Raw genomic sequence first — 15,162 nt, forward strand, 5'->3', positions numbered from 1 at the left:
TCCATGCATATGAAAACAGGAGAGTACTTTCATTATGTGTCTAGGTTTGTGTGAATAAGCAAAAAATAAACATTTGTTGTTTTAAGTACTGAGATTTGGGGATTATCTGTTACTATAGCCTAACCTTGTCTATCCTGACTGATAGAAAGGACTTATTCAATTCACCTCTCATAACGAAAATCAGTTATTTAAGATTTACTACAAGGACTGAGCCTTTCATGCCTGAGGCTCTGGATATATCCCCAGTACCACAAAAAAATACCACAAATAAGGACTGAGGTTGTGGCTCAGTGGTAGAGTACTTGCCTATCATGTGTGAGGCCCTGGGTTTGATTCTCAGCATCACATATAAATAAAGATCCACTGGCAACTAAAAAATATTTTTTAAATACCACAAATAAGCACAAACTTGGAATTCTTATTATGACCATATAACAGTTTCCTGCTATCCAGAGGGCCACAAATTGAAATACCTACAGGACTGAGCAGACCATATAAACAAGTTAAAAGGGGGAGGTAAGGGCTGGCAAACTGAAAATACATGCTTTACCTAAAGGGGCAGACATTTTTGGCCCTAGTGGATTGTTGCCAGGCAGAAACATGGGCTCAGAGTTGCCACATCTTCTGATTTTTCAAATAAAATTGAGAAACTTTTTTTTTATGTTCAACATCTTATTTTTTTTAATGTTGGCACATTTTTCTTCTTTATATCTTATGTGGGCCAAATAAAACATACCCAAAGGCCAGCTTTGGTCAATGGAATGTCAATTTGATGCTAAACTAAGGTGACATTTTCCAGATGGAGAAACTGAGGCCAATTAGGACAGGAAGCACCAAGTTAGTCTTTATCAAAAAGAGTTTTTCCTGAACTAGGGAGGTTTCTGTGTCTAAGTTTGGAAGAATTCTTCCAAACAATCATTACCATTTATTAAGTATTCACTATATGTGATACACGTATATCCTAACAGTAATTCAGTAAGTTGTGAATTACTTCCATTTTATTAATAAAGAGGCTAAAAGAAGTAAAGTGACTTGCTTGAAATTTTAGGGAAATTTTCTAAGCAATACTCAGGAGGATTCCTTCTCCTTGCCAGTCCTCAAATGAATTAATAGATAATTTTTATAAAGCACAGAGTCTTATCTCCAGGGGATAGACATGAATCAAAGTTTTTCAAAAATGTCTTGCTTTTTCTACTCAAGTAATCATTAGTAAGAACTTACCTACATTTGTTTCTTAGTCTTCTGCTGTTGAGTCTCCTTGAGATGTTCCAAACTTATGAAGACCTATGAGCTACGCTATTCTAAAGATATGCAGACCTGGAGACCCTATCCATACCCACCCTTAGAAGGGGCAGACAGAAAGCTCAAAGGACATGCCTGGTCACTGACCGTTTTTCCTGATGTTACTTATGCCCCTTTTTATTCTTTTTATTTATTGGTGGTGATGATATCCAATTACAGCTTGTTCTTATTTGGGTCCTTACAAAGGTGGCCCCTAACAGATTACAGAGTGACAAACCTGCAGCACTTCTCAGGAGACCTTGCAAGATATCAACAGAACTGAAGTCCACTTGACATCTTCCTTTACTCCCTAGTTATAACTTAGATATATGATTGCCCTTTAATAGACCTGCCTAAGCCTTGCTGTGCCATGCTTTCCCAGTGACAGAAGTCACAAAGCAGGGAATCACTGTTACTCAGACTATGCTAAGACTTTGCTACTCAGGGCTGACCAAGGGTCCCCAGTACGCCAGGGTCACTCATTTGGGAAGAAAATGAGAGTATAATTTTGGGAAAAGGATGCATGAGAAGGGACCTCCATTTCCGTGGAGCCCACCTCCCCATCAATGCTAGTATTTTTCCAAATCATTAGTACCTCTCATTGGTGCCTGGAGGAGTCGGGCAGATCTCCTGAAAGAGGTCAGCCTTAGGAATGGGGTAAATTTAAGAATTGTTCATGCAGGCTGGGTTTGTGGCTCAGTGGTAGAGCATTCGCCTAGCACATGTGAGGTCCTGGGTTCGATCCTCAGCACCACATAAAAATAAATAAATAAATAAAGGTATTGTGTCCAATTACAACTAAAAAATAAATATTTTTAAAAAAATTGTTCATGCTTCCACATTGCACTCTTCATCCACAGTTGAGGAAACCAGCCTCCAAGATTTTAGCCAGTGGACTGTGAGCACTGTTTTTCCTATACAACCCTCTTTCCCACTTGCCACTGCAAAGTTGGGAATGGTGTTGCCATGGTCCACTGGAGTACTGGGTAAGTCTCTCCCCTTCAAATGCTCTCTCAACACTCTAGAAATAACCAATGATTTCAAATATGAAGCATCATTACACCCTTTTTTTCCTCACAAGACCCTTCCCCAGAGCCATATACATTTTTTTTTTCATTTTGCAGTACTGGAAACTCAATACAAAGGTACTCTATCACTTAGCTAAATCCCCAGGGCCCCCCAAACCTTTTTTAAGATTATTTTTTTAAGGGGCTGGGGATGTGGCTCAAGCGGTAGCGCGCTCGCCTCGCATGCGTGCGGCCCGGGTTCGATCCTCAGCACCACATACCAACAAAGATGTTGTGTCCGCCGAGAACTAAATAAAATAAATATTTAAAAAAAAAAAAAAGATTATTTTTTTAAGACAGGTCTCACCAAGTTGCTTAGGGCCTTGCTAACTTGTTGAGGCTGGCCTTGAACTTGAGATTCTCCTGCCTCAGCCTCCCAAGTAGCTGGGATTATAGGAATGAACCACTACACTTTGTGCATCCCCAGCACTTTTCATCTTTTACTTTTGAGATAGAGTCTTGATAAATTACAGAGGCTGGCCTGGAACTTGCAGTCCTCCTGCTTCTGCCTCCCCAGTCGTTGGAGTTACAGGCATGTGAAACCATGCCAAGCTAATTTTGTTTTGCAGTACTCTGCAGGGAACCCAGGGCATCAAGCATATAGGCAAACACTCTACTTGTGATCCTTTCATCTCAGCCTCCCAAGTAACTGGGATTATGGGTATGTGCCACCATGCTGGGCTATACCCAGGTTTTATTTCAGGAGCAGAGTTCACAATTCTGCCGTTTGAGAATTCATGCTCCCTTCACTTCAGCCCTACTCAAACTTCGTCCATTCCTGACCACATTTCTAGTCCAAGGTAGCCATGATATCACACCACCTATCCTGTTCAGGTTATCCTCAGACCCTCGTTCCTGGTTCATGTAGTGTTTTAGTCAGCTTTTTCACTGGTGTGACTGAAAGCCCCAACCAGAACAACTGTAAAGTGGGAAAGGTTTATTTAGAGGCTCACGGTTTCAGAGGTCTTAGTCCACAAAAGGGCAGTTCCATTCCTCGGGGCTCACAGTGAGGCACAACATCATGGTTGAAGAGTGTAGTGGAGGGAAGTAGCTCACGTGGCTCCACTCTCCAGATTCAAAATATATAATATACCCCATGGCCACACCCCCAATGAACCACTTCCTCCAGCAACAACACCCACATTCCAGTTACCACTTAATCCATTAGGAATTAATTCACAGATTGGGTTAAGTCTATAACCCAATCATTTCTCCTCCAAATCTTGCATTGTTTCACACGTGAGCTTTTGGGGGACACCACATCTAAACTATAACATGTAGGTTCATTCTGTACCCATGATGCCTTATGTAGTTGGTTTTGCAGCTCATGACAAACATTCACATGTACACAGCCTTAAAACTCATGTCCTGTATAGACTTATGAAAATCCTAAGCTCTTCCCTAAAGCAAGATTATCCTTTTCATCTCTATTGAACCCATTAGTCAGAGTCCTTATGTTCTTTAGGGGCCCTTGCCCGCTATTTAACAGACCTGATTATCTTAAACTATGCCTGTGTCCATCTGTGTCCATCTCTATGCCCAGAATAACTATTCTCAGAGGATAGCACCTAAGGCTGGGGAGTAACTCAATGCCAGAGTGTTCTCCTAGTACCAACAAGGTCCTGGGTTCCATCCCCAGCACGACCAAAAAAAAAAAAAAAAAAATTTAAAACAATCCAGAGGCCAAGGCCTGTTTTCAGTACCTCTTTGTGAGATTTCAGAATATATGGGTAAAAAAAGGTGTTTCCAATACCTTAGGAATTGTTTTTCCTGCCCTCAAGTCATTCTTTTAATGTAGTTTATTTTTTAGAGCAGTTTTGGATTCACAGCAAAATGAAGTAGAAAGTGGTGTTTATGGGGCTGGGGATGTGGCTCAGGCAGTAGCGCACTCGCCTCGCATGCGTGCGGCCCGGGTTCGATCCTCAGCACCACATACAAACAAAGATGTTGTGTCCGCTGAAAACTAAAAAAAAATAAATATTAAAAAATTCTCTCTCTCTCTCTCTCTCTCTCTAAAAAAAAAAAAAAAGTGGTGTTTACATACACCACTCTTCCTACATACACAGTCTCCACTGTTTCCATCTCTATCAACACCCTACACCAAAGTGATACATTTTTTTACAACTGATGAGTCTACATTAACACAACTCACCCAATGTCCACAGCTTACATTAGGGTTCACACTTGGTGGTATGCATTTTTTGGGTTCTGACTAACGATAACAACATATGTCTATTATTATAATATCAAAGAGAATAATTTCACTACCCTAAAACTCCTCTGAGAAACATCTATTCATCCCGCCCCCCAACAAAACTTTGACAACCATTAATCTTGTTAGTTCCCTGAAGTTTTGCCTTTTTCCAGGATGCTATATAGGTGAAATCATATAGTATGTGGCTTTTTCAGATTGATCAAAATATACATATTAAAGTTTTCTCTAGAGTCCTGTCTTTTTTTGGGGGGAAGGTTGGGGACTGGGGCACTGGTTATTGAATCTAGGGATGCTTAACCATTGAGCAACATTCTTAGCTCTTTTTACTTTTTATTTCAAGACAGGGTCTCACAAAGTTGCTGAGGCTGGCTTGCTAAATTGCTTCTTGCTCTTGAGTTGGTGGGATTCCAAGCATGTGCCAACATGCCTGGCTTTCTGTCTTTTCATAGTTTAATAGCTGATTTATTTTTAGTAGTAATAATATTCCATTGTCTATATGTATCACACCCTCAAATCTATTTTTTGGGGGGAGGGCTGTGGATCATACTAAGATCCTAATATATGTTAAGAGGGTACTGTACCACTGAGCCAAATCCCCAGCCCTTTTTAATTTTGAAATAGGGTCTCTCTAAGTTGCTTAGGCCCTCACTAAATTGCTGAGGCTGGCCTTGAACATGGGATCCTCCTAACAGCCTCCTGATTCCTGGGATGGGATTACAGGCCTGTGCCATCATGCCTGGCTGTGTAAGTGACTGGACTAAATCTCACTTGCCTACTGTATAACCACCAAGCAAGGTTATTTATTATGTATCTGTAAAATCTAACAGGTATAAAAATTAACACTAAGGACACAGTGCTGAGAAGCCATGATCTCTGAAATCATAGACTATAAGAAAGTTAGCTCTTTAAAAGCATAGCAATAACGAGAATGGGCAGCTCATGCTTACCTGGAGGGTCTAAGTCACTCTGATACAGAGAAGCAGTCATGGTTTCCAACCCAGCTGAGAACTTCAGAGAAAGGATTCCTAGAGACAACAATGCACATTTATCCTAACCCTTTATTTCCACAGAATCAGCACTGTGAGTCTGCTTCTCCACCAGACAAGATGCTAACAATTACCTAGTGCCCACTGTACCTAAATTCATCAAAACTCTGTTTACCATAAATTTTATCTAAGCTTCACCCTTCCCAAATTCCTATACTAACGCCATTCTTGTACTGTATGGTACTCCACGTTAACTTTGGAGACCTCTTTTTTAAAAAGAGATATAGAGAATGATTCCATGAATTGGCCACAATGAATTAAGCTTAAATGATTTAGAACTGGTATTAGAAATGTATAAAAAGTGAGCAAATTATCCAAGTAAGTGAAAATTTCCAGTTAAGCATACATGACAATACATATTCAAGGACCTATTTTTTTTTCCCCCTGGGACGAAAAAAGCCAAGATACTAAAAATATTCTTGTGTTTTCAAAGTGTGAGAAATGGGTTTCAACAGCATGTAAAACCCAGATTTAAATGCATGATAAGTAAATGCATGATCTTATCATGCTAGAAACATAGTTAATTTTTTTTCAATCCTGGGGATCAAACCCAAAGAAAGCTTCCTACATGCTAGGCAAGCACTCTACCACCAAGGTACTCTCCCAGGCCCAAGATTTTTCTTTTTTAATAGATACTAGTATAACGGCTTATAAATAACAGACATTTTTGCATACAGTATGTATCTCAACTTGAGAAATTTTTATATTTTTAAATTGGTATTTTAAATTGTCTTTTGAATATAAGAAAATGGCTACATACATGTGTTTCTTTTTTGCAGTAAGCTAACATAATTTTATTGGACCACAATTATCCTTCACGTTCTCTGGTAGTTGGGCCTCATAAAAAAGATCACGTGAGATCATGCATGTACTACTACAGGACAAGCCACAAGAAAAATGTCCAAATGTTTACTTGTACCTGGCACAGAGTAAGCACTCAAAATATTTGTTGCTGGAATATGTGGCGCACCCCGTGCCAGAACAGTCACTTAAAGTAGGTAAAAGATTGGGACCTCGGGGTGTGTGTCACAGTACTGAGACCCAAGCCCAGGGGCGCAGGGCGCGGTGGGGTGGGGAGGCAAGCGCTCTGCCTAATTACACAAGTCAGCGAGCGGGGCGAGAAAGGGGCCAAGTGAGCCTAAGGGTAGAGCAATGATTCCAGCACTAGGTGGAAGACCTAACTAACTTCTCCGAAGGTCCCGCTTCTGCCTCTTTGTCCCTGCCCTTAACTCCCCGCCTCCATTCCCACTCTGGTCACCAAGGAGGAGGTGAAGCAATTTCCGCCCTAAGAAGGGTGAAGCTTCCAGCTCCTGCTCTCGCGAGTACTGGTGATGGAAGGAGTAAAGGCAGTGGCCTCATTTCTTTTTTGCCCTTCCCCTAGTTTTCTTGTCGCAGTTCCGCCCTTACTACTTTCACTTCCGGCCATGGAAAAGTCACTTCCACCCGGAAAAAGGGTCGTCCATTGAGGCCAGGTCTTCTTTTCTGCCCACTCAACTTCCCCCGTGCTTCCGCCCTCAGTATCTTCTACCGCTACTCCTGCCGGCCACTACAACGCCAACAAAGCCAGGTTCCCCCAGCTCCAGACGGGAGTTCCCTCTTCTTTAACGCTCCTCTCCGAAAAAAAGGAAAGGCTGGAAGGAAACACTGGCCCCCACGCCCGCCCCCCAGCAGCATTTCCAGTTGCTCCTCTATCCCTCACCATACACCCTCCCGTCTGGGCGAAGATGAAGGCACGTTTGCCCTGAGACAGGCGGAGCCGCCGACTCTAGCCCCGTTATCGCGAGAACTTTGAAGTATCGCGAGACTTGACGCCCGACTTGTGCGCCCGGGAAACCCCGTCGCTCCCTTTCCCCTGGCAGGCAGCGCGGAGGCCGCACGGTAAGCTGGCGCTCCGGCATGGGCTGGGCTTGGGGATTCGGGGCCGAATTTCCCGGCTCAGGAATGCGTGCCTCATGGCCCCGGTGAGCACGGCGCGGGGCCGACCCGCCCCCAGAAGCCGCGACCACGTGCGAGCGGCAGGCCCGGACATGCCTGCTCCGCGCGGTCCGGAACCGAGAGGGCCTGGCGGGCAGCTGAGGGGTGCGTAAGGGCATCCAAAATCCCGGGGCTGAGGGATGGCGTTGTGCAGGGAGCTCCCAAACTGGGGCCAGGCCGGGCTGGTGGGACCCACAGAGACGAGCGCCAGTAAGTTCTGTGTGATCCACAGGAGCCAGCGCCGGAGTTGAAGTGGGCCTTGGGGGTTAACGCGGGTGCTGCGGTTTAGACCGCCGAGGAGCCGAGTTGGCTTCCAGGGCCCGGGCCCTCGTTCAGACCTCCACCAGACCTTATGGTCACATGTCGGACTTTCTCTCACAGATGCCCGGAGTTACTGTAAAAGACGTAAACCAGCAGGAGTTCGTCAGAGCTCTGGCAGCCTTCCTTAAAAAGTGAGTGTGGGGGCTGAGGTCAGTGGACGCAGTCTGTCCTTTGGCACGTGAGCGCGCCAGGCTCCTGTTCGGGGAGGGAGGGGAGATTTGTGTGGGGCTTCCATGTGAAGAGTGCACTTTCTGTATGAGGCCTGGGTTGGTGGTTTTGCGTTTCGGCCTGTTTATTTTTGTCTTGGAACCTCTTTCAAACGAAGGGCTTATATGGGTAAAATTGTTAGTGAGATTCCTGAATTGTGTTTTCCTTCCTGTTTCTGTCCTAGGTCTGGCAAGCTGAAAGTCCCCGAATGGGTGGACACAGTCAAGCTGGCCAAGCATAAAGAGCTTGCTCCCTACGATGAGAACTGGTTCTACACACGAGCTGGTGAGGAATATGTGTGGGCCCTTGGCTAAGGGGGGGAAACTGGGTAACCCCATGCACAAACCCATTTTGCTCCCTCCCAAGGTTGCAGTAGGAGAGACTTTTGTGTTGCCACATGTTATGTGACTTGAGACTTTAATAACTGCGGTTTTAACAGAGCTTTGAGGAAAGCTTGGTGTCAAATTGGTGGTCACGTTTAATTAGGAGTTCTTCACTTGAGAGAGGCAACATCCCTTCTGCATTCAGGGAGTCAGATTCATGTCCACTGCTTAACCATAACGTTGGACAAATTGCTTAATTTGCTTATGTTTTCAGTTTCTAATCCTAGTGATGGAGGAGCTAATGATGGTACTATTGCAGGATTATCTTGAAGATTAAATGAATTTAAAGCAGTCAGAAGCGCCCATTGCACAGTAATTAAAGTCTGCTGTCTTGTTTCTGTTATTCAGATCATCATGTTAGCCTGCTGTCTCTAGCAAGTTGTTTCTCACTTCGTGGTTGGGATCTGAACAACTTCTTGCTCTAATCTTGATTTCTAAGTGCCTGTAAAGAAAACACCCTGGCCTTGTCTGCTGTCGTGGCAGCTCTCATCTTTTTTTTTTTTTTTTTTTTTATCTTATAGTTGTAATGTAAATACATTTGCTAACTTCACAGTGCTAGTTCTTGCCTGTTTTGACATTTCTAGACTGTATACACATCACGCACGCTTCTATAGGTCTAACTTACAGGGATGGGGTCAGTGCTGGGTTGTATTAAGGTAGCAGCCTCTGCACAGGTCTTCTATGGGATCTTGACCTCTCTGATCTCCCTTTGTGAAGTGGGGGCTCCAAACTAGCAAAGGTCATTATTAGATAGGAGACAGTTTGGCAGATTTCAGGAATGACCCTGAGATCAGTTGGCCTCAGCCTTGGTACAAGTTTGTTAGCTCTAACAACATATTGTAGACTTGTTGTGCACTCATGCATCAAATGTCCATGGGGCCCACTTTGTTTCAGGCCTTGGACTGGGCACAGGGGACCAACATGACTCATCACAACCTCTGACCTCTGAGGACTAAAAGATCAACTCTGTGAGGTGGGTAGGATGGGTAGCATATCCACCCACCCACCACTATAGTTTTAGAAAACGGGGGTGGTTGTCGGGTTGGATGGTACATGCCTATAATCCCAGCAATTCAGAGTGCTGAGACAGGAGGATTGCAAGTTTGAAACCAGTCTGGGCAACTTAGCAAAACCCTATCAAAACTAAAAGGACTTGGATGAAGGTTAGTGTTAAAAACTTGTGGGTTCAATCCCTAGTACCAAAAAAGGGAACGTGGGGATGGTGAAGGAAAGCTGGCTCCCTGGGCACACAACAGTGACAAGACCTGAATGACACACATGTCCTCAGTGTTTTTTGGCAATGCCTCAAGAGAGATTAAAGAAGCTTTGGATTTAAGTTTAGAACAATGTAATAGCTTTTTCCATTATTTGAGGTGCATAGACATTTTGCATGATTTGCATGTACTAAAAACCTCAAGTAGAATTGCTTTTGCCTGCTTCACAGTTGATCTCAGAAAGGTTGAGTAACATGTTCAGAGTCAGCCAGTTAGTGATATCAAAATACATCCTTAACACTGCTTGGAAAGGATTCCTCCAAAATACCAATTTTTTTTTTTAAGGTGAGGAATGATTAAAAAATGGGGATGAACCTAGATGAATCTGCTGGTCATGATACAGTATTTGCAGCCCTTTGCTTAGCAGGCCCTTCCCTGGACATCTCACACTGGGTGTGTGTTCTCCAGTGGAGCTGGAGCTCCAAAGCTCCCTTTTGGACCTCACTTTCCCAATGGCGTTGTGATTCGGGAGTTGGGGTGCTGTTGTGCCTGTTTTTTACACTGCTACAGCAGCAGAAGCCAAGTTATTTTCTAATCCACTACAAAAGATGCTTGCTTACTGGTGTCTATTCTGAAATCTAATGTGCTTTTCACCTAATGTGGGTACAGAGAGGTAGAGTGACTTTTCAAGCAGCTTTGGGGGCATTGGCAAGCCAGCTCTGTCTAACTGTAGGTTCTAGGCTGTATTTTCTCTCTCTGGATGGTGAGATCTGGCCTATTTTGCCCCCTCAGGAGGTAGAGGCTGGAGTACAGTGAAGAAACATACAGATGTGGGAAATAAAGAAGTTTGTGGCAGAAGGTGGTCTGGATGTGAGGCAGGACTATGGGATCAAGTTTCAAGGCAATGAGATGGAGATGGAGAACAGATAATCTCTAAAGGGAGGCTCTGTTGCTCAAGATCAGACTACAGTGGACCTAAAGGGGCAGGATGGTGTCACCCTAGTTAGGTCTCTTGGCCTGTTAATTATCAGAAAAACCTGCTTAGGAGTGAGATGAGAATCCACTATGGTGTCTTGGTGGGTATTTGACTGGGAGAATGCTCAATTAGAATACTTGAAGACAGCTTATTGCTTATAGGGTAAAGGCTGGTCCTTCTGACTCTTGTGTAGGGTCAGGGACTCAGTCATGCTGTGTTAGTAGAAGAAATGAAGCTTAGGAAGCATCACAGAAAAATTAAAGGGGCAAATCAAGATCAAGAACGTGATTTTTCCTTGGTTTGTCAGGGAAAGGTCAGGGCAGAGCCCCCCACTTTTGACTAGGGTCAGGATACAACCACCAGTCTGTGCTTATTAGCATAAACTGTTGGTGCTATGGTGACTCAGAAAAGCTGGGTTGCTTGTCACAAGTGCAGAGTGTTGTTGTCCCCCAGCCCAGCAGGAACACACAGCTGTTCCCCCTTTTCTAAGGAAGAATATACTAGGGTACAGAAGGCCTGTGGGGCTCTCAGCCTGTAACAAGGCCTAACTCGCCTACAAATTCATCGAGAATGGCCTGGATTTTTTTTTTTTTTAATTCCACCAAAGTGTGGCAGTAGGGCCCAGGTCTCAAGGGGGTGGAAAAGAGGCCAGTGCTTTCCAGAACTTGGTGTTTTATAGTAGAGTTCCAGTGAAGTAAATCCCTTCCTTCACTTCTTATGGGTCAAAAATAATGGGGCGGGGGCTGGGGATGTGGCTCAAGCGGTAGTACGCTGGCCTGGCATGCATGCGGCCTGGGTTCAATCCTCAGCACCACATACAAAGAAAGATGTTGTGTCCGTCGAAAACTAAAAAATAAGTATTAAATTATCAAAAAAAATAATGGGGTAGCAGGGCCTTGTACTCTCTCTCCATTGTGAGCCCCAATTGAAAGAACTAGTGTGCTTTGATGGCGCTTATTTCCCACCAGTCACTGTATTTAGGGATTAAATTTAATGGTCTCCTTTGGTGCCACTGTACCTACCTCCTGACAGCTGGATATATATGCTTTGTGGCACTACTAATAAGGAGCCCCGTTGAGATTGTCTCCCACCTGCCTGTTAGCTCAGTGTTTGGCCACTTGTTTTGCACATTGAGCCCAGGCTGAGACCCTGGATCTCTGGGCACTGGTCTTGGCTCAGCAAGACCAAGGTTGCGTGTACCACTTCTGATACACAGCTTCTTACCTTTCCTGAGCCCTTAACCCCTAGCAGGAGAGCAGGTCTCCTAAGCAGGGCAAGTCCCCAGGGCAGAGATAGGACCTACAGTAAAGTGGGAAGGTATAAAACTGATGGAATGATTTTATTTATTTGTTTGTTGTAGTTGGACATAATACCCCTATTTCATTTATTTATTTTTATGTCAGGCTGAGAATCAAACCCAGGAGCTTGCATGTGCTAGGCAAGCACTGTACCACTGAGCCAAGACCCCAGCCCTGGAGTGATTTTAAAGTGAGCAGAGGCCAGAAGCAGTGAGAACTTTTTAAGTACCCTGGTCACTTGGTTTGTTGTACACAGAGAACACTGCCTAGCCTCTGGCTCTGAGTCAGTAGTTTTTGAACTGAATCACTGGTTCACCCTATTGATTTTCAGAACCAGAAGAGAGCTCACTTGAGCAGATTCTGGCCCTTGTGTTTCCCAGCCGGTAGAGCCATATGATGGCTGGAGGACTGTCTCTCCTGCTCCTGGTGAGGTTAAGTGGTTTGCCTAAGGCTATATCAGTCCAGCTTCTGTTGCCATCTTAATGCATGAGTGATTGTGTGCAGGGCATTTGGCACAGGGTCTAGCAGACCTATGCTCCCATTCCACAGCAGTTCTGGGTTTTGTTAGAACTTGCCTTTTAGGAGGCTGGCCCCCAGGGGAGACTTGATCAAGCCAGTCCAGGGATAAGAACCCTTGTGTCCTAGAGGGCATGCTGCGGGTTCCAAGTTGGGAGCATCCACTGCATAGGGTTTCTGCCCTCTCTCTGTTCTTACTCAGGCTCTCTTGGGCATATAGATATGGTCAGTTTCTTAAAACATTGACTAGGCTCCGCCCTCACCATGCCTCAGATTCCTGCCTAGAGTACATAGTGACTTGACAAACTGGGAGGGCTGGTTGGGGGCACGTCAAGTGGTCATCATGTGTGTTTTCCACTTCTTCCACTTAAAATGGTGAGGATTAGCTGTCTCACTGAACTGTTGTATGTGCCTAAGAAGTGTTCTCAGCTCCCTCTCTCTCCACCTCCAGCTTCTACAGCACGGCATCTGTACCTCCGGGGTGGTGCTGGGGTTGGCTCCATGACCAAGATCTATGGGGGACGTCAAAGAAATGGTGTCATGCCCAGCCACTTCAGCAGAGGCTCCAAGAGTGTGGCCCGCCGCGTCCTCCAAGCCCTGGAGGGACTGAAAATGGTAGAAAAGGACCAAGATGGGTAAGCAGAAAGTGAACCTGGGGGCCAGGTTATCAGTACCATAGGTCACATACACTGAAGCTGTTGGGGCCCTCCCACCTGCCTCCTCTCAGGGCCAGGCAGGGCATTCAACAGAAAAGCAAAACAGTGAGGGGGCCTCACCCCGACCTCTCTGGCTGACTTCCTCAGGCTCCAGGAAGGTAATTTAGCGACTGTCCACTTTCATTAGCCTGCTCGTTAACTTTTCCGAATTGATTTTTCTGGGCTTTTGATCTAATGCTTGCACAAACGACACCCAGCCAGCTCCCAGGAGAGCTTGGCTCCTACCCCCAGCTCGTTGGAATGCAGCTGACTAGGGCCTGGGTGGGACTTGGCTGGAGCTGGTATGTGGTCCCTCAGCCAGGTGCCTTCTTGGGAAGCCTGGCTTGTGGCCAAGAGGAGGGGGCTGAGAGCCTGTACTCAACAGGGAATGACTGAGATTCTTTTCTCCTTCAGGGGCCGCAAGCTGACACCTCAGGGACAGAGAGATCTGGACAGAATCGCTGGACAGGTAAGATGTGACTTTGTTCAGGGCGGGACCCTCAGTCACTCCCCCAATTTCCAGAACCTGTTGTCATGTAGATGTGACTTATTTCTTTCCCTGAAGGGCATACCTCAGGAAGGGGCTGCCCAGGGGCAGAAAAAAAGATCATTTCTGCTTAAGTTGGGTGTTGGGGTAGAGGGATCCCAGGCCAGGATGGTGTTTGGCCTCTATAGGGCACATCTATCTGCCCCCACACACTGGTGGTTCCATTTCCCATATCTTGTGCTTACTTGGCAGCAGGCGGGTTCAGCATGCTGGGTCAGGCCCCAGATCCTGGGTGGATGACACTCAGGCAAAGTCCCTTTACCCCTATAGTCTCCCTGTCATGGAATGACCCACTCTCAACAGGCTGCAGTACAGCAGGAGCCCCAGGACCTAAGGGGTCCTGGCATGAGCTCTGTGTTGGTTCCTAATCATTGGCTCAGGCCTCCTAGAAGCCTTGAAATGTGTAGTCAGTCAGGTGTCACAAAAGAATGAAAGGTGTCTGCCCTCTGGGAGTTGGAAGAGAGCCTGGCGCAAACATCTGTGCTGATGGTTAGCATTCCCCTCATGGGGCAGTGGGCAGAAATGGACTCATCCATTTTCTTGAGTCCCTGTAAAATGGGAAGATGACCTCAGTTATGAAGATTAAATGAGTACATTTGGCATCTAGAATTTAGTGTGCGTATTACTGTAGCCATGGAGTGCACAGTAGAGACCCCCCACTCATCTGAATTCTTCATCTTTTCCCACAGGTGGCAGCTGCCAACAAGAAGCATTAGAACAAAAGGATGCTGGGTTAATAAATTGCCTCATTCGTAATTCTGGTCTGGATCTCTTGATTGACTGAAAGCACATTCCTAGGGGCCAGGGGGTCTCTGGATGGTTATGTTGAACAGTAGCTGGCAGAGCACTAGGCCAGTCTGCCCACTTCAAACACCTCCCTAACTGGACATTTTCCTGCAGTGAGTGAGGGGACTGTATCCCTCCCCCACGTCCTGTGTTTACAATTCTCTGGAACAAGAAACAAAGGGTGACTGGTTAAGCAGTGACAAATCTGATGCTGGGTTGCAGAGGTGACATCTGTTAGAGTAGGGATGGTCCTAGAGCCCATGTGTCTTTCCTGGGAGGAAGTAAAGAGGTACCTGCAGAACTGGTGCTATTCTGCTGGGGGCTTTGCTGAGGACAGAACCCTTAGTAATTAGCCTCTGCACTATATTCCCAGACCCATCTCCCTCCAGGGTCTCACCAAGTTACTTGGGTTGCATTCTTGCAGTTGCTGGGGTTACAGGTGCACACTGCTGCCTAAAGTGATTTTCCAGACTGGTACCTATTTGAGCCTGCATGGGCAGGATGGGCCTATCCCAGTAACAAATCCAACCCTAGAGCCTTGGGAAGGAAGTGTTGATGGAGCCAACTACTAGAGCTTTGCAAAGGGCTGGACCCATGAAGTTTTACACCTGAAGAGATCCCTGTTACTTAGGTCCC

The 15,162-nt window shown here is 45.5% G+C and overlaps 1 protein-coding gene and 1 long non-coding RNA gene across 2 annotated transcripts; one reads left to right on the forward strand and one right to left on the reverse strand.

Moving 5' to 3' along the window:
* Positions 1-4,226: 4,226 nt before the first annotated feature.
* Positions 4,227-7,373, reverse strand: LOC144250406 (uncharacterized). The gene is made up of 3 exons (XR_013342483.1): positions 7,309-7,373; positions 5,511-5,588; positions 4,227-4,311 (listed from the first exon to the last, which is right to left on the reverse strand). It is a non-coding gene; the product is annotated as an uncharacterized LOC144250406 (long non-coding RNA).
* A 70-nt stretch (positions 7,374-7,443) lies between these two features.
* Positions 7,444-14,496, forward strand: Rps19 (ribosomal protein S19). The gene is made up of 6 exons (XM_026403788.2): positions 7,444-7,487; positions 7,965-8,035; positions 8,296-8,396; positions 12,950-13,133; positions 13,608-13,662; positions 14,430-14,496. The coding sequence occupies exons 2-6, from the start codon at positions 7,965-7,967 to the stop codon at positions 14,454-14,456; spliced, it is 438 nt and encodes a 145-aa protein (XP_026259573.1). The 5' UTR covers positions 7,444-7,487; the 3' UTR covers positions 14,457-14,496.
* Positions 14,497-15,162: the final 666 nt, after the last annotated feature.

This window comes from Urocitellus parryii, chromosome 15 (genome assembly GCF_045843805.1).
Source record: "Urocitellus parryii isolate mUroPar1 chromosome 15, mUroPar1.hap1, whole genome shotgun sequence".
Taxonomy (NCBI): Eukaryota; Metazoa; Chordata; class Mammalia; order Rodentia; family Sciuridae; genus Urocitellus; species Urocitellus parryii.